The 26,305-nt window shown below is 42.9% G+C and overlaps 1 protein-coding gene across 6 annotated transcripts in view; it reads left to right on the top strand.

Moving 5' to 3' along the window:
• Positions 1 to 26,305, top strand: part of LOC144505104 (kelch-like protein 3) — a 121,591-nt gene that overhangs the window by 41,241 nt on the left and 54,045 nt on the right. For all 6 annotated transcript variants that reach the window (XM_078230935.1, XM_078230934.1, XM_078230932.1 and 3 more), the window contains exons 4-5: positions 2,306 to 2,427; positions 16,444 to 16,606. In XM_078230935.1, the coding sequence (XP_078087061.1) occupies positions 2,306 to 2,427; positions 16,444 to 16,606 (285 nt within the window). The remainder of the gene's footprint in view (positions 1 to 2,305; positions 2,428 to 16,443; positions 16,607 to 26,305) is intronic.

Below are 26,305 nucleotides of genomic sequence, written 5' to 3'. Positions count from 1 at the left end.
ATTCCCATCCTATTCATGTATTCATCTAGTTGCCCCTTAAATGCCACTATCGTACCTGCTCCCACCACCTCCCTGGGCAACATGTTCCAGACATTCACCATCCTTTGTGTAAAAAAACTTGCCTCGCACATCTCCTCTAAACTTTTCCCCATGCACCTTAAACCTATGCCCCCCAGTACTTGACTCTTCTACCCTAGGAAAGAGCATCTGACTATCCACTCTGTTCCTGCCACTCATAATCTTGTAAACCTCTATCAGGTCACCCTTCAACCTCCGTCGTTCCATTGAGAACAAACCGAGTTTATCTAACCTCTCCTTGTAGCTAATACCCTCCAGACCAGGCAACATCCTGGTAAACCTCTTCTGCACCCTCTCCAAAGCATCCACATCCTTTGGTAGTGTGGCGACCAGAATTGTACACAATACTCTAAATGAGGCCTAACTAAGGTTCTGTACAGCTGCAGCATGACCTGCCAATTTTTATACTCAATGCCCCGACCGATGAAGGCAAACATGCTGTATGCCTTCTTGACTACCTTATCTACCTGCGTTGCCACTTTCAGTGAGTCAGGATTCTGAGGAAATCCTGACATGCACACGCACACTGTAATTGCCTGGGAAGTTTAAACTTTTGATGGGCTGATTTGTGCTGTCCAGGACACTCTGCGAATGATTCTTGCACTGATCTCAGTGTCAGAGACTTGGGCTAGTGTTACTTGCCTGGATACTTAGGCTAGAATTGTAAGAGTCTTTAATCTCTGGTGTGACTCGGTGATTAACAATTCAACCCAATCCCTCACCCCCACATCCCGACCCAACTAACCGACCTCCCAATCTGACTGCCTATCTCCTGAATCCCCTTCGTCAATCCCACCACACTCACCCAGTCATCCCCTCAGTCACTCTCAGTCAGCCACCCACCAGCATGACCTTTGTGTTGCTCCTCTCCTCTCCTCTTCAATCAATGTATCACGGTTTCCTTCTGGCCAGGATCGGAAGTCCGAGCTGGAAGTACACAAAAATGTAAACAGGCAGTAATCTCCACAGTCAGTAGCAATCCGTGGAGCACCACTGCTGATTGGAAGATCTGACCCCATTTCTCTTTCACCTGTTACTTCACTGGACTCTTGGAAATCCACCGCATCTGACTTTCTTCAAGGTGATACGCTTCAGGGCATGGGTGATGCAAACCGAAAAGGCAAACACTAGGGCAGTGACTAGGGTTTATTTCTGGAGGGATAGAATTGAAAAGCAGAGATGTTAAATTTGTATCAAACCTTGATTAGATCACACGTGGAGTACTGTGTGCAATTCTGATTGCCATGTTATTACAATGACATGGCGGTACTGGTGAGGATGTATCAGAGACTTACAGGATGATGCCAGAAATGAGAGGTTATTAATCAGGAATGATGGGCTGGATCATTCTTCTCTCTATCAGAGGTCTAAACTTATGAAACATTTTGGTGGAGTAAACATTGTGTTTTCCACTTGTCAAGAACTAGAGGCCATAAGTATGAGATTATCAACAAGAAATTACACATGGAGTTAAGAAGATAAGTTTTTTTTACTCCAAGTGATGAGAAGGTAAGCAGTTGTAGCCACAGGGAGTGATTGAGGCAAATAGTATAGATCCATTTAAGGGGTGGCTAGGTGAACGTACAAGTAAGAAGAGGCAGCACAGTGGTTAGCACTGCTGCCTCTCAGCACCAGGGACCCGGGTTCAATTCCGGCCTCGGGTGACTGTCTTTGTGGAGTTCGCACATTCACCCCGTGTCTGTGTGAGTTTCCTCCGGGTGCTCAGGTTTTCTCCCACAGCCCAAAGATGTGCGGATTAGGTTAATTGGCCAGCTAAATTGCCCTTAATGTCAGGGTGACTAAATGTAATTATGTGGGGTTATGGGGATAGGGCCTGTGGGATTGTGGTCGATGCAGGCTCGATGGGCTGAATAGCCACCTTCTGCACTGTAGGGATTCTATGAAAAGAGCGTTATGCTTATTGAGTCGGACGAGGAAGCATGTCAGGTGGAGCAGAAACATTGGAATGTGTAGGTTGAACCAAATGGTCTGTTTCTGTGCTATATATCCAATGCCATTATAGATAAAATGAAGACACAGTTGACTTGAAGATGGACTTGCATATGTATCTGTGGAAGTCTTGATGGATTTAGTTGTCTTACTCACAATTCAGCATAAATTACACTGTACTCATCTGATCTTTTGAACATGAGTTGTTCATGTGTTTTGTTTGCAACAAACTATATTGCCTCTTCAATTAATATTTTATTTTCTCTTTGTTTTGCAGGAGACATGGCTGAAAGCAAAGCAAAGAAAGTTGAGATAAAGGACATTGATGGACATACACTAAGTAAACTAATAGATTATATATACACTGCTGAAGTAGAAGTCACCGAAGAGAATGTGCAGGTAAAGTACACCTAAGCATTACTCAGAAACAGTTCAAAGCAGCCGTTAAACATATAAACTTAAAACATTGATCTTGAGCACTGAACTAACATGGGAATTGAGTGAGGTGTATGGCTGCCGGAGGTATGTATTTTGGAGCCACTGACTATTAATCTTGTGGAGCTCTTGATTTGTGGACTCTTTTCTAATCATTTTACATAATTCCATTATTAACTCCATTATTTCAGAGGTAATGGATGAAAACAGAGTTTGAAAATCAGTTTAATGCATTGTGTGAATAATTGCTGAAATAAAAATGACATGCACTGTCTGCCGAGCAAAAGAATTTTGGGGCAAAACCTTTCAGCCATTCCAGCATGTTCCTATTGCAATCCAGTATGAGTGTGTCAAATTAGACTGGATTGTCTTGCATTGAGAAGATGATGAAGCATCCATTTACTCTTTCCAAAGCAATTGGCTTCAGAAACAACCAGGACAGGGGCAAGAAATGCTAATGTGAGAGTTCCTTCTATCCCAGCCTTTCTGTTGATGGGGGCTGGTAAGCCTATTGAGAAAAGGGATATTTGCCAGCCATAGCACACTTGTAGACTTCACCTAAAGGGTGCGTACAGGATTGCCAACCCTCCAGGTTATCCTGGAGTCTCCAGGAATGAAAAGAATAATCTCAGGGTACTGCTGAAAGCAAACCCAGAAGGAAAATTATAGGGATTTAAAAAAAAAGTTGCATATTTTTTTGCCTCCTTAATCTTCCCCAGTTTTTTTGAACCCTTTTTGTGCATTCGTTTCTGGGTCAGAAGAGAGTGAAGAATCATCCTTATTGGGCAATGAAGAGCCTGGTTCTATGTTGTGTAGGGATGCAGTGTACTGCGCAGATGGACTTATCAGGAGAGCAATAATGGGAATATGGGAGTGAGATGGGCTGCTTGGAATCAGGATCATCTGCAGGTGCTTTGCCCAACTTACATACAAGATACGATCCTAGAATGGGCCTCTTAAAAAGAAAGATTTAAAATATGTCCATTTCTCAAAGATGGGACCCCTACTTGTGTACTTTATAGAAGATGCTCTCCATAGACATCGTGGCAGTTGCTGAATTATTTGGCACATTAGGACAGGTGGACATGCAGAATGTACCCCAATGTGAACACCCATCATCAGCCTGTGAAAGAGGGACCTTCCTCATAAACACAGAGAATCAGCTGGGTGACAGAGGTTCTGAACAGTTATGATTTCAACATAATTAACAGGATCACAGGCTTGCAGATTTTTAGTGTTTATAGTATTGTGCAGTGCATAAGTATGGAATAAAGCGGATGTGATACTTCATTCAAAATTGAGTGCAAAGCTTACTAAAGGAATGTATCATTAGAGCAAGAGGGCATAATTCTATAAGATAGTGCCTCAGGCATTGAAATTACAGGAAAAAAATCTTCATTTGGTGCTGAATTACAATTTCATACTCTAAATCCTTGAAGACTACATGTGACAAAGACTCTCTCTAGCTTCAAACATTTATTGATTTTATAATTTTTTATCCCCATTAATATCTGACAGGTTACACCAGATTAGTTCAGACAGGTTACACCAACGGTTGGGAGACTGAGTACAGGTGGTTTGGGTCCCTTAGTGGTGTCTGTGTGTATGACAACAACAACAACTTGCATTTATATAGGAACATAGGAATTAGGAGCTGAAGTCGGCAAATTCAGCCCATCGAGCCTGCTCCGCCACTCAATCAGATCATGGCTGATTGCTCCCTGGTCTCAAATCCATCTCCCCACATGTTCCCCATATCCCTCTCTCCCTTTTTTTATTCGAAATATGTTTTAATCTCCTGATGGGGTGGCACGGTGGTTAGCACTGCTGTCTCACAGCGCCAGGGACCTGGGTTCGATTCCCGGCCTGGATCACTGTCTGTGTAGAGTTTGCAAGCTCTCCCTGTGTCTGTGTGTGTTTCCTCCAGGTGCTGCAGTTTCCTCCCCAGTCTGAAAGACATGCTGGTTAAGTGCATTGGCCATGCTAAATTCTCTCTCAGTGTACCCGAACAGGTGCTGGAGTGTGGAGACTAGGGGATTTTCACAGTAACTTCAGTGCGGTGTTAATGTAAGCCTACTTGTGACACTAATAAACTTCAAAACCCTCTTGATGCCGTTAACATTGTATAACGATCAGAGGCAGTTCACAGATCTATTACCGGACAAAGTTTGATACCAAGTCACATAATGATATATTAGGAGAAGTGAGATAGATTTTAAGGAACATCTTAAAGAAAGCAAAGAGGAGAGGTTTAGGAGTGGAATTCCAGAATGTAATGCCTGGCCTGCTGAAGACATCACTATCATTGGTGGAAAGATGGAATTGAGGGATGCAAAGGAAGTGAGAATTGGAGAAGTACTGAGATCCCTGGGGTACAGAGATTGGGAATGGAAGAAGACAGAGAGGGGTTTGACCTCTTGAGAATTTTAAATCGAAGGTGTTGTCAGACTGGGAGCAACGTAGGTCAGTGAGCACCAAGGGTGATGGTGAACTGGACTTGGTGTGAGTCAGAATAATGGAGGCTGAAAGGTGAGAGGCCAGTCAGGAGCATATTGGAATAATCCTATCTGGTAGTAATAAAGGCATTGTGTGAGGCTTTCCGATGCACTTTAGCTTCATATTTGCTTGTTGCAACAATGGGAATGGAGGATTCAATCGGGGTGAAAATCAATGTTATTTCATCATATTTTGGGCAAAATATAAAGGCAAAGGGGGATGAGTTATCAGTTGTGAAATTTTTTCAGTCATGATCTTCAGTCCCTGATTTACCTCAGAATTGCGCTGGCTGTCAATTTGGAAGCTCGCTACTTTAATGTGAGAGGAACCCACCTACGAAAGATATTAGGCACGTGCAAATCAAGTGAAAGTCCTCTTGTGTTTGTTGGCTATCAGGATTAAATATAGAATAAAGGTAATTTTGAGCCAGTTTCTGTTGATCGCGGGCACCCAGACCAAGATAGAGAAAAATAAAATCAGTGTAGTGGGGATATTCTTCTGAGTTTGGAATTGGAGCACATTATTCGTGTATTCAGTCAGGTAGAGCGCTAATGGGGACTGATTGATGGTGATATTGAAAACCTAGAAGGAAACGTCCCATTCAGTAGCACATCATTGAATGGAAAATTCACAAACTCAAAACATTTTGAAAGGTAGCACTCTGCTGTTCACTGATTGTTGCCTCACAGTCAACGAAGTTGTTCCTTTTGAGGCTGAGTGAGCTCATATGGGTGCCAGTCCATGAGCACCTGTACTTAAAGAAAAAAAGTGTTATGTATGGCATTTTATTTCTCTCAAAGCAGTGACATTGGGCCAGATTGCAGAGTTCAGCAGTAAATCATTGAGTAACAGTTGTTGAAACTGGACAGAGGCCAGTCGGGGATTATGTGGCGTACAGCAGAGTAACATCTGCAGACTGCTGGTTATCTCTTCACATTTTACTAAATCTGGTATTGTATTTGGGCCACAACCATGCAGTTTTGTAGAGTTAGCAATGCAGCACCATGTGCACAATTATCCAACACTGGTCACATTTTATGAAGAATTTCATGGTAGAATTTGAGCATCAACTGCTAAGAGTGAAAATGTTTAAAAAATATCTTAGCATGATGTCGCCAAATTGTTTTGATAAATTAGCAATCAGATCTAATTAAAAAACTGCTCCTACACTAAACTAATTTACTTAATATTGCACTTGTATTAAATAACAGATACTCCTGATCATCGGCACTGGCCAGACTTTTGCTGGGGCCAACAACATAGCAATCAGAAAATGCTGGAAAATCTCAGCAGGTCTGACAGCATCTGTGGGGAGAGAATAGAAGTCATAGAAACCCTACAATGTAAAAGAAGGCCGTTCGGCCCATCGAGTCTGCACCGGCAACAATCCCACCCAGGCCCTATCCCCGTCACCCCACATATTTGCTCTGCTAATCCCTCTAACCTACACATCCCGGGACACTAAGGGGCAATTTAGCATAGCCAATCAATCTAACCCGCACATCTTTAGAGTGTGGGAGGAAACCGGAGCACCCGGAGGAAACCCACGCAGACATGGGGAGAACATGCAAACTCCACACAGGCAGTGACCCAAGCCGGGAATCGAACCCAGGTCCCTGGAGCTGTGAGGCAGCAGTGCTAACCAATGTGCCACCATGCCGCCCCAATAGAGCCAATGTTTCGAGTTTAGATGACCCTTCATCAGCCGGGGCATTGAGTACAAGAGTTGGGAAATCATGTTGCAGCTATATAAAAGCTTGGTTAGGGCGCATTTGGAGTATTGCGCGCATTTATGGTCAGCACACTACTGGAAGGATGCGGAAGCTTTGGAGAGAGTGCAAAGACGATTCACCAGGATGTTGCCTTTTCTCGGGTATTGGCTATGAGGAGAGGTTGAATAAACTAGGATTGGTTTCACTGTAAAGATGGAGGTCTACAAAATTATGAGAGAAATAGACAGGGTGCATAGTCCAAGGGGGGAAGTGCCAGTTACAAGGGGCACAGTTTCAAGGTGAGAGGGGGAAAGTTTAAGGGAGATGTCGGGAGTCGTCTTTTAGGAGTCGGGAGATAATGCTGCAGCTTTATAGGACCCTGATTAGACCCCACTTGGAGTACTGCGCGCAGTTCTGGTCACCTCATTACAGGAAAGATGTTGAAGCCATTGAAAGGGTGCAGAGGAGATTTACAAGGATGTTGCCTGGATTGGGGGGCATGCCTTATGAGGATAGGTTGAGGGAGCTTGGTCTCTTCTCCCTGGAGAGACGAAGGATGAGAGGTGACCTGATAGAGGTTTACAAGATGTTGAGAGGTCTGGATAGGGTAGACTCTCAGAGGCTATTTCCAAGGGCTGAAATGGTTGCTACGAGAGGACACAGGTTTAAGGTGCTGGGGGGTAGGTACAGAGGAGATGTCAGGGGTAAGTTTTTCACTCAGAGGGTGGTGGGTGAGTGGAATCGGCTGACGTCGGTGGTGGTGGAGGCAAACTCGTTGGGGTCTTTTAAGAGACTTCTGGATGAGTACATGGGATTTAATGGGATTGAGGGCTATAGATAGGCCTAGAGGTGGGGATGTGATCGGCGCAACTTGTGGGCCGAAGGGCCTGTTTGTGCTGTGGCTTTCTATGTTCTATGTGTGGGGGAAGTTTTTCCATCAGAGAGTGGTGGGTGCCTGGAATGTGCTGCCAGAGGAGGTGGTGGAAGCAGGCACATTAGCTAACTCAGCACATAGCAGAGATTCAACCATACAACTTTCTAGATCTATATGGTTTAGCAAGTCCCTGGATGAACTCACCGCACTGTCAGAGAAACTATTATAATCTTTTTTTCCCAAATTCTATTATTTCCCCTGAAAAATTTATCACTCCAGTTGGAAAAGTGTTATAATTAATTCACAATACATGTCAGTAATAGCAGCACAATTATTTTTTTCTGACTGATGACATTAACAAAGCCGTGAAGGACACTGGTCGTTCCTGGGAAACAAAACAGGAAAAGTAAAGTTCACTCTTGTTCTGTCCATGCAGTGCACCCCCAGGATGTGGATAGTGGGGGATTCAGAGAGGGAAAGTTTAAGAGTTGTCTGGATGGGTACATGAATAGGGAGGGAATAGAGGGATACGGATCGAGCCAGGGCAGAAGGCTTTTTCTTTAGCTTAGTTAGGGCATCATGATCGGCACAGGTTTGGAGGGCTGAAGGGCCTGTTCCTGTGCTGTACTTTTCTTTGTTCTTTGAAAGAAATACTTAGATTCCTATCAGAATTAACAAATTTGTCCAGGATAGGGCGGTAACCCATGCGGAAACTAGCTTTGCCCCAAATTCCGCTCTCGGACCAGATTACACGTGATTCTTGCCAAAAATTGTTAACAATTTTTAGGCCGTGGTGTTTTTGGCACAGACGTTGTTTAATTTATTTTGAACTATATTACTGTCATAAAAATGTAATTGGATAATTCATACATGAAATAATCGCATTGAAAATGACATGCACCATTTGTGCCATTTTCCTTGTAGAATGATTAATTATAGTACCTAATATCAATGATTCTGACTTTGCAAAAATAATTGCTTACAGAAATATATTCTCCGTCATGAGCAGCACAGTAAACTTCCTGTTGGGTTGTTTTGCAGGAAATGAGCAAACATGACAGGCTATAGGTGAATGACAAGTGCGAGGGTAAATACTAGCTGGTTTGAGATTTGCTCATACTCCACACAGCACAGAGACTGTCGGAGTCTGAAAGTGTGATTCAAAGCGTCAGGCTGTGAACAAATCCCAAGTTTGTTTTTCCCTGTACAGCTGGACTTTTGGGCAAGGCACTTCCTCTAATATCTTTAAAGGAAATGAGTAGCCTGCTGGGGGATATCCTGTGCCACTATGTCATTAAACGCAACCCCCAGGGATACCTTCATTTATATAACTCAAACTCATGTTAAGATTTTACTCTCACCATTTGCAACCCTCAGATACTAAAGCAGTCCATACAGCAAATGCAGCAACTGAATGCATCAAGACCTGGACAACATTCAGTCTTGGGCTCAGTGGCAGGAAACATTCATGCCACACAACTACCAGGCAATGACCATTTCCAACAAAGAGAGAATCTAACCATCGCCCCATGGCATTCAATAACATTTCCCTCTCTGAATCCCCCACTATCCACATCCTGGGGGTGCACTGCATGGACAGAACAAGAGTGAACTTTACTTTTCCTGTTTTGTTTCCCAGGAACGACCAGTGTCCTTCACGGCTTTGTTAATGTTATCAGTCAGAAAAAAATAATGATTGTGCTGCTATTAGTGACATGTATTGTGAATTAATTATAACATTTTTCCAACTGGAGTGATGAATCTTTCAGGGGAAATAATAGAATTTGTGGAAAAAAGATTATACTAGTTTCTCTGACGGTGTGGTGAGTTCATCCAGGGACTTCCTAAACCATATAGATCTAGAAAGTTGTATGGTTGAATCTCTGTTATGTGCTGAGTTCGCCGACCTTACAACCAGTGTGGTGGTTAGGGTGTCAGAATCAACTTCAACGCTTCTGAGCTGGATGGTGGAGTGAATTATCTGCTTGTGAAAGCTATTCGTTGGGCTCTGCTAGCAGCATGTATGTTCTTATTGGGTAAGGACAAGACTAAACTTCACTGTAATTGCCTTTGCGTTTAAAAAGCCTGCTGAAACTTGCATCTAAGCACGTACATACATAATGATTATCTGGATGAGGTGCCAGAGGACACCATGGAAACCTAACTCCAAAAGAGAAAATGCTGGAAAATCTCAGCAGGTCTGGCAGCGTCTGTAAGGAGAGAAAAGAGCTGATGTTTGGACTTTTTACGTCAGCTCTTTTCTCTCCTTACGGATGCTGCCAGACCTGCTGAGATTTTCCAGCATTTTCTCTTTTGGTTTCAGATTCCAGCATCTGCAGTAATTTGCTTTTATGGAAACCTAACTGCAGGATAAAGGCCCTACTTTTTGGAGATGTGAGAGGTAGAATATTGGCACAAAGAAGTACAGTTCTTTTAATTTGACATTTCACTCTGAGAGGCCACACTACTTGGACAGAACAGAACAAGAGTGAACTTTACTTTTCCTGAATCCACATTATACCTAGTTGATGTTGATCCTAGGTGCCTGAAACAGAATTAATTTCATGAACTTAAAAATAATTAAGAACAAACTTGTCAGGTACATGTCCCAGGCCTGCTTTGTACTATAATAGAAGATTACAAAAGAGCATGCCACACTGAAGAGAAACCCTCCAATTACTGCAGTACTGGGGCTACTATAACACGCCTTGAAGAAATGAGCCGAACACCATTACTGGTGCTGGGAATGATTCATTTAGTCAAAAAATAGACCAAGAAGTATTTTTGTAATAGGTTATCGGAAATTACTCACTGGACGATTAGCTGGGTGCTTTATTTTCACAGTGGTGGTACATGTGCAAGTGATGCAGTTTTACCTAAAGACTGTTTTTTTAAAAAATCACCGTAGTAGTTAATTTAAATATCCTTTAATTTTATCAGTTGATTTGATCACATTAACCTTTTCATTGACACAGTGCTGTTGACTATGTGAGGCCAATATTGCCTCCTTTTATAATACACAGATGCACTTGGACTGGTTTGATTCTGCGCGTGTGCACAAAATCCACGGTTTCCATTGTGTTGAATGGGGTCTTTAAATCTGCTGTGTGGAAAACAGGCTCTAAAAAAAAAGAGAAATTCTTGAACAAGCCGACCACATTTCCGGTCTATGAGAAGGAAACGTCTGTCTAGTTTAGTCCTGAAACACGTGCTCTGATCAGAGTCAAATTGCCAACCAATCAACTCCCTTTTCTCCTGAAGTATAAATTGTCGTGATCGCTTGAAATTTAGCATTTTTGTGTTTGTCCTGATGAATGCAAGATGAAAATCTTCGGCAACATGTCCTTTGTTTCAGCAATATTCAATCTCTGTACTATCAAGCAACAGTTTTTCAAAATTTATTCATAGAATGTGAGTATTGCTGGCAAGGGCAGCATTTATTAGCTTATTCCTAATTGTCTTTGAAAAGGTTGTAATGGGCCATCTTGAGTTACATGAAGAGATTAGAGAAGCAGGGACTGTTCTTCAGGGCAGAGAAGGTTAGAGACAAATTAAGTGGAGATGTTCAAAATTGTGAAGGGATTTGATAGATTAAAATAAAAGAAACCTTTTCCGCTGGCAGGAGAATCAGTACATCCACAGTGCTGTTCGCGAGGGAGTTCGACTCAGGATTGGCGATATATTTCCCAAGCTAGAGTGGTGATTTTGATTTGATTTATTATTGTCGCATGTATTGGGATACTGTGAAAAGTATTGTTTCTTGTGCGCTACACAGACAAAGCATACCGTTCATAGAATACATAGGGGAGAAGGAAAGGAGAAGGTGCAGAATATAGTGTTACAGTCACAGCTTGGACATAGAGGCGTTGATGCGTGAATTGGAGGAGAGCTTACCAGCACTGGTGTTTCCATTTATCTCCTACCCTTGTCCTTCTAGCTGATAGAGGTTGCAGGTTTGGGAGATACTGTCGAGAATGCCTTAGTGAGTAGCAGTTGTGTGTTTTGTAGATCATACACAGTGCACTGGTAGTGGAGGGAATGTTTAAAGTGGTGAATGGGGAGCCAATCAAGCTGCTTGCTCTGACTTGGATGGTGTTGAGCTTCGAGTGTCAGTCCAATTCAGGGAAATGGATGGTATTCCATTACACTTTTGACTTGTGCTTTGTCAATGGTGGACAGGCCTTGTGGAGTAAGGTGAGTTACTCGCCACACAATTCCTAGTCTTTGACTTGTTTGTGTAGCCACAGTATTTATGTGGATGGTCCAGTTCAGTTTCTGGTCAATGGTAACCTGCAGGATGTGGATAATGGGGGATTCAGAGAGGGAAATGTCATTGAATGCCATGGGGTGATGGTTAGATTCTCTCTTGTTGGAAATGGTCATTGCCTGGTAGTTGTGTGGCATGAATGTGTCCAGCCACTGAGCCCAGACTGAATGTTGTCCAGGTTTTGATGCATTTAGTTGCTGCATTTGCTGCATGGACTGCTTCAGTGTCTGAGAGTTGCAAATGGTACTGAACATTGTGCAATCATCCTCACTTCTGACGTTATGGATAAAGCAGCTGAAGTTGGTTAGGCCGAGGACACTACCATGTGGAGCTTCTGCAGCAATATCCTGGGACTGAGATGATTGGACTTCACTAGTCACGGCCATTTTCCTTTGTGTTACATGTGACTCCAACCACTGGGGAGGTTTCCGCTGATTCCAGCTGATTTGAATTTTGCTAGGGTATCTTGATGCCACACTTGGTCCAACGCTGTCTTGATGTCAAAGGCAGTCACTCTCACTGATCCCCCCATTCATTTATCACCACTGGCAGACCCGGTAGAGTCAGCAGTGCGGTGGAATAGAGTTGGAAAAGAGTTTTCTTGGGAATTTTCAACATTAATTGAAGACCCTATAAAGTCTAATGATACCAGGTCAAATGTGGACAAGAGAATCTCCTGTTGATTGTCACCTACTGCCCTCCCTCAGCTAATGGATTAGTACTCCTCCACATTGGATATCACTTGGAAGAAACACAGAATAGCAAGATCACAGAATGTACTCTGTACAACCATCATATTAAACGGGATAGATTCAGAAACTATCTAACAACTCAAAACTATGCATCTATCAGGTGTGGGCCAGTGCAGAATTATATTCAATCACAATTTGTAACCTCACGACCTGACAAATCTCTCACTCTACCATTACCATCAGTCAGGGGATCAACCTTGGCTCAATGAAGAGGGCATGCCAGGAGCAGCACCAGGCATATCTAAAAATGTGTCAACCTGGTGAAGCTAAAACATGGGCTTGCATGCCAAACAGTGGAAGCCGCAAGCAGCAGACACTAAATGATCCCTCAACTAATGGATCAGATCTAAACTCTGCTGTCCTGTCACATCCAGTTGTGAATGTTGATGGACATTTGAACAATGAGGAGGAGGAGGCTTCACAATTATCCCTATCCTCCGTGATGGGGAAGCCCTTACGAGTGATAAAAACAAGGCTGAACATTGCAACTATTTTCAGTCAGAAGTACTGGTTGGGTGATTCATCTCTGCTTCCTCCTGAGGTCCCGAATATCACAGATGCCAATCTTTAACTAGTTAAAGGCTAACGGTACTGGATACAGCAGTGGTTATGGGCCGTAACAACATCCTAGCAATGGTATTGAAGACTTGTGCTTCAGAACTTGCCAAGCTCTAGTTAAGCTGTTGCCATACAGCCACAACACTTATCTACCTGACGATGTGGAAAACTGCACAGGTGTGTCTTGTCCACAAAAAGCAAAACAAATCCAACCTGGCCAATTACCGCCCCATCAGTCTACTCTTGATACCTTGGGTATCAGCGACAGTTCTATCAAGCAGCACTTAAGCAGCAACAACCTGCTCACTGGTGCTCAGTTTGAGTCTGCCAGGGCCTTTTTGTTCCTCACTTCATTACAGCCTTAGTACAAACATGGCCAAAGATCTGAATTCCAAAGGTGTGAAAGTGATTGCCTTTGGCATCAAGGCAGTATTTGACTGAACACGGCATTAAGGTGCTCTAGCAAAATTAAAATCAACGGAAATGGGAGAGAAAACTCTCCACTGATTAGAGTTGCACCGAGCACAAAGAAAGTTGTTTGTGGATATTGGAGGCCAATCACCACAGACCCAGGACATCACTCTGGAGTTTCACCACTACTAAGCTGCTTGTCAGTGATCTTCCCTCCATCATAAGATCAGAAGTGAGGATGTTCACTGCCGATTGCTCAATGTTCAGTACCATTTGCAGCTCAAATGCTGAAGCTGTTTGTGTCCAATTGCAGCGAGACTTGGGCAACATTCAGACTTGGGCTGACAAGTAGCTAGTAACATTTGTACCCCACAAGTGCCAGGCAATGACCATCTCCAACAAGAGTGAATGCAACCGCCTCCCCTTGACATCCAATGACATTGTTTTGGCTGAAACTCCCACCATCAACACTCTGAACAGTTTACCATTGACCAGTCATACACATTCTGTGGCTACAAGAGCAAATCAGAGGTTGGGAATTCTATGGCAATTAACTCCCCTCCTGACTCCCCAAAGCCTGTCCACCACCGACGAGGCACAAGTTAGGGATGTGATGGAATACATTCCACTTGCCTGGATAAGTGCAATTCCAACAATATTTGAGAAGCCCAACACAATCCAGGACAAAGCACCCCATTCACCATCTTAAATATTTGCTCCCTCCATCACGGATGCACAGTGGCAATAATGCATACTATCTAGCCAAGGCTCCTTCGACAGCACTTTTCAACCCCATGACTTTTACACCTAGAAGGACAGGGCAACAGGTGCACGAGAGCAACACCACCTGCACGTTCCCCTCCCAGCCACCTGACCTGGAACTACATCACTGCTTCTTCACCGTCACTGGATCAAAATCCTGGAACTCTCTTCCTAACACCACCGTAACGACACCGGATGGACTGAGCAGTTCCAAAAGGCAGCTCGCCAACACCTTCTTGAGGGCTGTTCGGAATCAGCAATAAATGTCAGCTTTGCCAGTGACGTTCACGCCCCACAAAAGAATGAGAAAAATTGTTTGTAATATCTCACCTGCAAAGACTGAGGTCGGACATTCCCTTTTAAAGTTGCCATATCTACAAACACATTTCAGATAATTTCCTTTGCACATTTCTATTAAAACGCCTCCGATGGATGGCAGAAAGGAAAGGAAACAGTGAATTAAAGTTCCTGCTTTGTCAATGGGATTTGACCTTTGACTCTGGAAAAATAAAATGGAAAATTTTGGATTTTATTTGGAACATCAACTATGCACAAGCAGAGCAAGCTTCCCTCAGCTAGAAGTTATCCTAAATTTGCTTTATCTTGTTGAAATATTTTTAAACATTGAAGTTCTCATGAACCAAGACAGTACAGATCTTGATTTATTGCCATCTGTACCTTTTAACTGGGAATCAGTGACACAGCCTCGCTAGTGAAGCCCTGCATTTATCACCTTGCATTTATCACCTTGCAACACACCAGTGTTTCCCTGGGTGAATATTATGTTGTAAAATGAAAACTAAGTGAATAACAATAATGGAAATGATTAGAAAAATGTCTAGTGTAAGCAGGTTTTACTAGCAACTGGCTGTAAATTCCAGTTTTGTATGGCAGATTACTAATGTTGCATGTGGGGTAGTATAGCGCTTCAGGCATCTTGCATTTTTGGGGCTGATTACATGGATGACTGCTGTGGTGATCTCATGTGCTTAGAGAATTGGTTTAACTTGTTTAATATTTTTATACCAGAAAGAAAGCTCAACTATTTCTGATTATTGAGGGTCGAGCTTGCGGCATTACTTTGAAAAACCATGTTTATAGGTTCAGCAGTTGGAATCTGAAAGATCCTATGAAATGTATAGTTGATGTTTTTTTAAAAAATCCCAAATTTTCCATTTTATTTTTCCAGAGTCAAAGATTAAATCCCATTGACAAAGCAGGAACTTTAATTCACTGTTTTCTTTCCCTTCTGCCATCCATCGGAGGTGTTTTGATAGAAATGTGCAAAGGAAATTATACGAGTTAAATTGGCCTCAGTGCTTGCATGTTATCTCTGTAAAGCAAGATGTTTAATTATATTGATGAGATTGTGTTGTAGAAAGGTCAGAATGATGTTCATAGAATCCCTACTGTGCAGAAGGAGGCGTTTCGGCCCATCGAGTCTGCACCGACAACAACCCCTCCCAGGCCCTATCCCTGTAACCCCACGTATTTACCCCGCTAATCCCTCCAACCTACGCATCCCAGGACACTTAAGGGCAATTTAGCATGGCCAACCAACCTAACCCGCACATCTTTGGACTGTGGGAGGAAACCGGAGCACCTGGAGGAAACCCACGCAGACACGGGGAGAATGTGCAAAATCCACACAGACGGTGACCCAAGTTGGGAATCGAACCCAGGTCCCTGGAGCTGTGAGGCAGCTGTGCTAACCACTGTGCTACCGTGCCACCGGTGGCACATGTTTGGAATGTTGAGTTTTTAATGAAATTTGCTCAAATTTGTAACATTCTTGATATATAAATTGTGAACGTAGAGTGTAAATTAATCTGAATAAATGAAACATTTTCAGAATTGTGGTTTTCTTTTCTTTCTCATGGGAGATTTGCCTGTTTTAAACATCTTTTATTGCTGAGTATTATAAAATGAGATTTAGCTGTTTGTGGTGGTTTGTGTTTCCACTACGATGGGATTAAAGCACAGCTTGTCTCTTGTGGCCTCCTCAGTTAAATGTGATAGGATAGGTTTATTTGTGTAGTTGACGTCATGTTAATCCGTTGGAATTGAGACCGTTTTCCAGACAGGGGGCTACACGATATCCAATAGCTGGAGTTTGAATCTCATTTGCTTTTCATCTTTGCCTTTTAGGTGCTTTTGCCCGCAGCCAGTCTGTTACAGCTAATGGATGTACGAACTGCTTGTTGTGATTTTCTACAATCCCAGTTACATCCAACCAACTGTCTCGGAATTCGAGCATTTGCAGATGTTCACACATGTACAGAGCTGCTGAATGAAGCCAATGCATATGCAGGTGGGCACTGTTCACTTTTGGTTTTGTTAAAATCACAGAACAAAGCACAGGACAATGTGAAAGCATTCTTAAACCTCCATTTTGAAATTGAAACCCAGTTTTGACCCAATGATACAGTTTTGTTCAAAAGCAAAATAGTGCGGATGTTGGAAATCTGAAATATAAACCGAAAATGCTGGAAATACTCAGCAGGTCAGGCAGCATCAATGGAGAGAGAAACAAAAGTTAATGTTTCAGGTCGATGACTTTTCATCAAGCCAGGGAAAAGTTAGAAATGGAATTTGAGCAAGTGATGGTGGGAAAGAACAAGAAAGAAAATGGAGCAGAAAACTGACTGGATCCCACAGCAAGGTCAATTATACTAGCAGTAAAGAAAGTTTGTTCTCCAAATTGTTAGTCTAATTTCCACTTCAAGCTCCATTGGACTGCCTCTCTATTAGGTTCTCTCCTCTTCCTCATCTGCTTACTGTCCTTTGACAACTTCGTCCAAACACAAAGAGTCAACTTCCGTGTAGAATTAACAACACTAACCATACCTCCCAATAGCTCTCTCAATGTCACATGGATCTGTGTCGCCAGACTATCCAGCATCTAGCCTTCGATATAAATTAATCTAATTTCTTCCAGTTCATGTTTGGAAAATTGAAGGCATTGATTTCAGCCCCTGGCGCAAACTCACTACTTTTTCAGTGGTTTGACAGATCTCTTTAGCCAGTGTCTTAGATTGTGCTGAGTTTCAAACTCCACATCTCTGTCACAAAGACTGCTTACAACATTGCCCAAACCCACTCTCATTTCAGCCTATCTGCCAGTGAAATCCTCGTCCATATCTCTGTCAACTCTAGAAATGACTATTCCATTGCTCTGGTTATGCGTCTACCATGAATTTAAACTCATGAGAAACTCTGCTACATAAGAACTAGGAGCAGGCGTAGACCATCTATCTGATTGAGCCTGCTCCACCATTCAATAAGATTATGGTTGATCTTTGATTTGATTTATTATTGTCACCTGTATTAGTATACAGTCTAAGGTATTGTTTCTTGCACGCTATTACAGACAAAGCATACTGTTCATAGAGAAGGAAACGAGAGAGTGCAGGATGTAGTGTTACAGTCATAGCTAGGGTGTAGAGAAAGATCAACTTAATGCGAGATAGGTCCATCCAAAAGTCTGATGGCAGCAAGGAAGAAGCTGTTCTTGAGACGGTTGGTATGTGACCTCAGACTTTTGTATCTTTTTCCCAACGGAAGAAGGTGGAAGAGAGTATGTCCGGGTGCGTGGGGTCCTTAATTATGTCTTGGGCACAGCAGGAGCCATACCAAGCTGTGATACAACCAGAAAGAATGTTTTCTATGGTGCATCTGTAAAGTTGGTGAAAGTTGTAGCTGACATGCCAAATTTCCTTAGTATTCTGAGAAAGTAGAGGCGTTGGTTTTCTTTCTTTAGTCAGCATGGGGGGACCAGGACAGGTTGATGGTGATCTGGACATCTAAAAACTTGAATCTTTCAACCATTCCTACTTCGTCCCCATTGATGTAGACAGGGGTATGTTCTCCACTACCCTTCCTGAAGTCGATGACAATCTCCTTCCTTTTGTTGACATTGAAGGAGAGATTATTGTCGTTGCACCAGTTCACAAGATTCTCTATCTCATTCCTGTACTCAGTCTTGTCATTGTTTGAGATCCGACCCACTGCAGTGGTATCATCAGCAAACTTGAAAATCGAGTTGGAGGGGAATTTGGCCACACAGTCATAGGGGTTTTCATGGACTCAGCTCCACTTTCCTGCCCACTCACCATAACCCTTAATTCCTTTACTGTTCAAAAATCTATCTATCTTTGCCTTAAAAACATTCAACGAGGTAGTCTCAACTGCTTCACTGGGCAGGGAATTCCACAGATTCACAACCGTTTGGGTGAAGAAGTTCCCCCTCAAATCAGTCCTAAGTCTGGTCCCCCTTATTTTGAGGCTATACCCCCTCGTTCTGGTTTCACCTGCCAGTGAAAACAATCTATTATCTATTACCTTCATAATTTTATATGTTTCTATAAGATCCCCCCTCATTCGTCTAAGTTCCAATAAGTATAGTCCCAGGCTACTCAGTCCCGCCTCATAAACCAACCCTCTCAACACTGGAATCAACCTAGTGAATCTCCTCTGCACCCCCTCCAATGCCAGCATATCCTTTCTCAAGTAAGGAGACCAAAACTGTGCACAGTACTCAAGGTGCTGGTGAGGCCACACCTAATACAGCTGCAACATAACCTCCCTGTTTTTAAACTCCATCCCTCTAGCAATGAAGGACAAAATTCCATTTGCCTTCTTAATTACCTGCTGAACTTGCAAACCAACTTTTTGTGATTCATGTACAAGGACACCCAGGCCCCTCTGCACAGCAGCATGCTGCAATTTTTTACCATTTAAATAATAGTCCATTTTACTGTTGTTCCTACCAAAATGGATGACCTCACATTTACCAACATTGTACTCCATTTGCCAGGCCCTTGCCACTCACTTAAACTATCTATATCCCTTTGCAGACTTTCAGCATCCTCTGCACACTTTGCTCTGCCACTCATCTTAGTGTCATCTGTGAATTTTGACACACTACACTTGGTCCCCAGCTCCAAATCATCTATGTAAATCGTAAACAATTGTGGTCCCAACACTGATCCCTGAGGCACACCACTAGTCACTGATCGCCAACCAGAAAAACACCCATTTACCCGCACTCTTTGCTTTCTGTTAGTTAACCAATCCTCTATCCATGCTAATACATTACCCGTAACACTGTGCACCTTTATCTTATCTTATGCAGCAGTGTGTGGCACCTTGTCGAATGCCTTCTGAAAATCCAGATACATCACATCCACAGGTTCCTCGTTGTCCATTGTGCTCGTAATGTCCTCAAAAAATTCCAGTAAATTAGTCAAACATGACCTTCCCTTCATGAACCCATGCTGCGACTTCCCAATGGGACAATTTCTATCCAGATGTCTCGCTATTTCTTCCTTGATGATAGATTCAAGCATTTTCCCCCCTACAGAGGTTAAGCTGACCGGCCTGTTGTTACCCGCTTTTGTCTACCTCCTTTTTTAAACAATAGCATCACATTTGCTGTTTTCCAATCTGCTGGAACTGCCCCAGAGTCCAGCGAATTTTAGTAAATTGCCACGAGTGCATTTACCATTTCCCCCGCCATCTCTTTTAGTACCCTGGGATGCATTCCATCAGGGCCAGGAGACTTATTTACCTTTAGCCCATTAGCTTTCCCAACCCTACTACTTTAGAGATCATTTCTAGGTCCTCACCTGCTTCTTGTCATCAATCTTTGGCATGTTATTTGTGTCTTCCACTGTGAAGACTGACACAAAATACCTGTTCGATGCCTCGATCTCATTTCCCATTATTAAATCCCCCTTCTCACTCTCTAAAGGATCAATATTTACCATAGCCATTCTTTTTCGTTTTATGTATTTGTAGAAACCTTTACTGTCTGTTTTTATATTCTGAGCTAGTTTAATCTATCTTATTTTTCTTTAAAGCTTTTTTCATGGCTTTCTGTTGACCTTTAAAGATTTCCCAATCCTCTAGTTTCCTTCAAATCTTTGCCACTTTGTATGCATTTTCTTTCAATTTGATACCTTCCTTTATTTCTTTAGATATCCATGGCTGGTTATCCCTTTTTCTACAGTTCTTTCTTATCACTGGTATATACTTTTGCTGAGCACTGTGAAAAATCGCTTTGAAAGTCCTCCACTGTTCCATAATTGTTCCACCATAAAGTTTTTGCTCCCTGTCTCCCTTAGCCAACTCCTCCCTCATCCCAGTGTAGTCTCTTTTGTTTAAGCACAAGACACTGGTATTGGATTTTACCTTCTCACGCTCCATCTGTATTTTAAATTCAACCATACTGTGATCGCTCCTTCCGAGAAGATCCCTAACTGTGAGATCATTAATTATTCCTGTCTCATTACACAGGATCGGATCTAGGATAGCTTACTCTCTTGTAGGTTCCATTACATACTGTTTGAGGAAGCTATCGCGGATACATTCTATGAACTCCTCCTCAAGGCTGCCTTGACTGACCTGGTTTGACCAATCGACATGTAAATTAAAATCTCCCATGATAATTGCTGTACCATTTTTACATGCATCAGTTATTTCTTCGTTTATTGCTAGCCCCACCATGATGTCATTATTTGGTGGCCTATAGACTACGCCTATCAGTGACTTTTTCTCCTTACTATTTCTAATTTCCATCCAAATGGATTCAACTTTTTTCTCCATAGAACCTCTCTCTATCACCCTGATGTCAATTCTTAAATATCAGAGCTACACCACCTCCCTTAGCTTCTTGTCTGACCTTCTGAATAGTCTGATACCCCTGGATATTGAACTTTCAGTCGTGACTCATTCATGATAATTTGTGCCATCAACTGATTTACCTTGTTTCGAATTCTACAAGCATTTAGGTAAAGTGCCCTTATGCTAGTTTTTATACCTTTTTGAATCCTAACACCTCCATTAATAACATCTCCTGAGTTCTCCTTCCTTCTAACTTTTTTCATAATTTTCCATGCAGTTGAAACCTCCCCACATGCTAACCTGCTGCTTTGCTTTCCATTAACCATTCTACTTCCCGTAGTTTTACCCTTTCCTTCTCCCCCCACTTGCTAGTTTAAAGTCCTTGTGACCATCCTATTTATCCTTTCCTCTGGAACACTGGCCCCAGATTGGTTCAGGTGGAGACCGTCCCAATGGTACAGATCCCACCTGTTCCAATACTGATGCCAATGGCCCATGAAATGGAACCCCGCTTTCCCACACCACTTCTGTAGCCATGTGTTTACTTCCCAAATTTTCTCATCCCTACGCCAATTCGTACATGGCTAGGGTAGTAATCCAGAGATTATAACCCTTGAGGACCTGTTCTTTAATTTAGACTTGAACCTGGTGTTGTGAGATTTCTTACTTTAATTTAGATCCCAGTGCCTGATAATCCCCAAATATGTCCTCTTTCCTAGACTGCCTATGTTGTTTGTCCCAACGTAACATAACAACTGGATCCTCCCCTCCCACTCCAACTCCAATATCCTTTCAAGCCGGTCAGAGATGTCCCTCACCCTGGCACCGGGCAGGCAACATATCGTGCAGGACTCATGATCCAGCTTACAAAGGATGCTATCAATCCCCCTAATTATAGAATCCCCTACAACTACCACTTGTCTTTTCGCTTCCCTTTCTTGAATGGCCACCTGTATCACGGTGCAGTGGTAGCTTAGCCTCCCTACAGCCCTTTTCCTCATGCACACTGGGAGCAAGTACCTCATACCTGTGGGACAATGTCACGAGATCCTCCGTTCCTGAATTCAGTATCCCTCTATCTGCCTCACTTGCAGTTTCACCCTGTAGTCCCTGACCACTGACCGAATTAGAGGTACTTAATCTACCGGGTGTGATCGCCTCCTGAAACAATGTGTCTAGGTAACTCCCCCTCCTGGATGTGCCGCCCCACGAAGCTCAGATTCCAGGTCATCAATTCTGAGCCAAAGTTTTTCGAGCATCCAACACTTGCTGCAGATATGGTCACTGCAGCTCACAATGGGATCTGCCAGCTCCCACATCATACAGCTACAGCACATCACCTGCCCAGCCATCTCTGCTTAGTTAATTAATCTATTAATTATCTTGTAGTGTTCTTTTTCAAATTTAGTACAGATTTCCTACCAGACAATCAGGTCACAACTTTCATGTGACGTCAGTTTTCAGGTTTTTTTTCCAGTTACACTGTACACTCTGTGCTGCTCTGCTCCGACTGCTCCCTGCAGACTAGGCCGCGAATCCCCGAGGTAAGTTAGTTTTATACTCTCAGAGCTGCTCTGCTCCGACTGCTCTCTGCAGTCTAAGCCGCAGACCCCTGAGGTTAGTTAGTTTTTTTATACTCACTGTGCTGCTCAGCTCCGGCCTCTGACTTCTCCCTGCAGACTAGGCCGCTGATCCCCAAGGTAAGTTAGTTTTATACTCAGTGCTGTTCTGCTCCGACTGCTCCCTGTAGACTAAGCCGCGGATCCCTGAGGTAAGTTAGTTTTTTTATACTCACTGTGCTGCTCTGCTCCTCCTTCCAACTGCTGCCTGCTCTTACTCACGTCCTCCCTCACTGCCTTACATTGGCTCCTAGTTCTTAAACTTGTACATAAATCCTTTCATGGCAAGCCCTTCCTTATAGCTGAAACCTTTCCAGTTCTATATCCCACCTCTCATAACTCTCTGGTCCTCTTGGGAAGATCACCCTCCCTTTGTCCTAATACTAGTTTTTGTTGCTATGCCAAATAAGCTTCAAGTTCTGGAATTCCTTAGCTAAAATTTCCACTTCTCCATCTCCCTCTTTTTTCTAAAATTTCTCTCTTTGATGAAGCTTTAGGTTACCCACCCAAATACATTTGACTCTATTTTTTGATTATTTCTGTGAATCAGCAGGAGACTCTCCTGTTCATTTTTATTGCCATAGACATACTGAGAGGATTAGTGGGTTGGATAATCAACCTGTTTGGTCATATCATGAATGCACCATCTGTGGCCTTCAAGCCCTGGAATGGCACTTGAACCCGGAGCTTCCACACCAAAGCAGGGACGCTACTCACTGCACCACCTTCTGCAACCACAATGCACCTTCCCTTTACGAGATGCACGCTACTGTTAATGTTGCTGGCCAATCACAACATTAGATCCTTGCTCTTGCATCCAGCCAATCAACATGCTGAAGTAATTTGTAACAGGAGACAACACAGACTTGTCCTGCTGCCTTTGTTTCGGTTAGTGGGCACTGGAGGCAGGGATCATGCATCGCAATCCCTGCCTTCAGTTTTGGGAGTGTCAGTTTAGCCCCCTTTATCTTCCAGAGCAGTTATATTTTTCAAAACATTCTGAGGTAAAACGCAATATTCTGTTTTAGTTATCCCGGCCTAATGACATAAAAACATTAGAAAAAATGAATTCACAGTTTGTAATTTTGCAAAATTTATTTGGTAACTCTCCTGTGAAGCACCCTGGGGTATTTTTGTGTTAAATGCAATATAGGAATTCAAGTAATAGACGATTAGCTGTGATTGTTCAAGAGGTTTGCAAAGAAGCACTTAAATTCAGTTCCTAAAAAGTATATAGATCATAGAATCCCGACAGTACAGCCATTCGGCCCATCCAGTCTGCACCGACTCTCTGACAGAGCTCCTTAACCAGGCCCTATCCCCGTAACCCCACATACTTACCCCGCTAATTCCCCTAACCTGTACATGTTGAGACATTAAGGGGCAATTTAGCGCGGCCAATCCACCTAACCTGCACATCTTTGGACTGTAGGAGGAAACCAAAGCACTCAGAGGAAACCCACGCAGACATGGGGAGAACATGCAAACTCCACACAGTCACCCGAGGCCAGAATTGAACCCCTGCCTTTGGCACTATGAGGCAGCAGTGCTGACCATTTGGTTGCTTTGTAACGAACATGGGTTGGAAATTTTTTTATTTGAACCGATATATTATAACTTGGACAGTTCTATGGAAAGGGAGAAATGAAAATTGACTTCAGCACTCTGGTTAGAGAAAGGAAAATCAAACCGTTCCCACTCCTGTTTGAATTCAAACCGCAAGGCTTGACCTCCAAAATACCTCCACATATAATAATCTTTTTGCTTCAAGTTTCTACAATGTTAGTGCATGTTGGCTTCTAATGTAACAGTTTGTATTCTCCCAGCTTATGCACTGTTTCATTCACAAGTTTCTATTATATATTCTTTGGATTATTTGTCCATAAACATCCCACCTTCCTTTGGTATAATAAAGTACATTGAATAGGTTTGAACAAGCTTTACTGGAAAGGTGATTTAATTGTGAATAAATTATTCAAGTTGTGTGACTTGCTGCTCCGAGGTGAATTTCTATTTGTTTAGTAATTAGGAAGTAATTTATTGAATCCAACTGGTCTGCTGCAAGTTCTGTAGGTCGATGTTAATGGTAATGAGTCCTCTGTAATACATGATTTTACACGCACTGCATGATGCAATTAACATTCTTTGCGTTTTGTTTAAACTCTTGTATGCGACTGTACTCCTGGGCTTTTACTGAAATCAATTTTTAAAGCCCTTCTTTTTGAACCAATGTACAATGATTGTGCTGAAATTCTGAAGAACCATGTGTTTTGCCCTTGCTGGAAGGGAACCGCTATCAGTTGAGGCCAGGTTTGGATTCAAAGTTTAAGGTGAAAGAAATCTAGCTATTAGTAGATTTAGTACCTGATATATTAAATCACTGTAGTGCACCAATCCATGAAGTAAGTGTAATACTTAGCATCTTAAGTATTGCTTAAACTATGTGGCACTCTGTTTAAGCCAACCTTGAGTACACCTATTTTCAGTTTAGCCAGAGTAAGTGGAGGAGGAGGGAGATGGAATTGGTAGCAAGGAAACCATGTGTGTGGCAGGGTCTTGGACATAATTGCTTCAGTCCTTCCAATAATTAATAGGAGGGGATTGAGGTTCATCCAAGACTGGTGACAAATAGAATGCAACAGAGAACAATGCAACTATTGGTAGGGCGGCACGGTGGCAAAGTGGTTAGCACCGCTGCCTCAAGCACCAAGGACCCAGGTTCAATTCCCGGCTTGGATCGCCGTCTGTGTGAAGTCTGCACGTGGGTTTCCTCCGGGTGCTCCGATTTCCTCCCACACTCCAAAGATGTGCGGGTTAGGTTGATTGGCTATTAAGAAATGCCCCTTAGTGTCAGGGGGACTAGGAGGGTAAATATGTGGGGTTGTGGGAATGGGACCTGGGTGGGATTGTTGTCGGTGCAGGCTCGATGAGCCAGATGGCATTCCTCTGCACTGTAGAATCTACGATCTCTGAATCAGTGGAGGGATGAAGAGAGTTGGTGGAAAAATAGAATTAACATCAGCATACACAAGGAAACTGATCACATATATTCTATTGTCTCCTGGTTCAGTTATCCCCACCTCATTAACCTGATGAATCTCATGGCCTTAATGTCGATGTGAAGATCCATTAGTAGAATATCAAATATCTTTCACCTGCGTGCTTTTGCTGTCAGCGATTTCCATTATAAGTTGCTGTATCCATACTTTTACTGGAAATGTCCCATATAAACTTGTTGCTATAAGTATGCTTCCCTACCATTCCAAGGAATGCATCACCACTATTGGTGGGAAGCTGTAATAATGGTGTGGAAAATCTATTAGGCAGTTAAATATTAATACTGGAGAGGAATTTATTTCAGAGCTATAAAAATAAAGATAGAATGTATGGTTTTAAAATGACAACTGAATTATGTCTCTGTGCCCTGGTCCAAGTAATACCCCACTTCTCATGAAGGCTACATTATTCCCCTACATTTTCATTGCCATGTCGTTGTTGGCAGTCCCTTGAAATCGAGGATGATGTTGGTCAGGCTTGGTGATCAGGGCAGCTCAGTCGCAGATGCAGCTGCCAAAAGGCACCCCTGACCTGGTGACCACCACGCATCCACAGCCTGTGTGCAGAATCTTGGCTGGGGACCTCCAGGTATCACAGCTTTGCCCATCTCGCCAATCCTCCGTTGCCACTGGACTTTTACTTTTACCTGACGGAGGCCCGTGTGTGACATTCTTTAGTGTGGGGGCTCCGGTGTGGAGCCGAGTTCCACA

This window comes from Mustelus asterias, chromosome 16 (genome assembly GCF_964213995.1).
Source record: "Mustelus asterias chromosome 16, sMusAst1.hap1.1, whole genome shotgun sequence".
NCBI classification, from domain to species: Eukaryota; Metazoa; Chordata; class Chondrichthyes; order Carcharhiniformes; family Triakidae; genus Mustelus; species Mustelus asterias.
The sequence above is the reverse complement of the archived record's forward strand: the minus strand, read 5'-3'. Positions and strand labels throughout refer to the sequence as shown.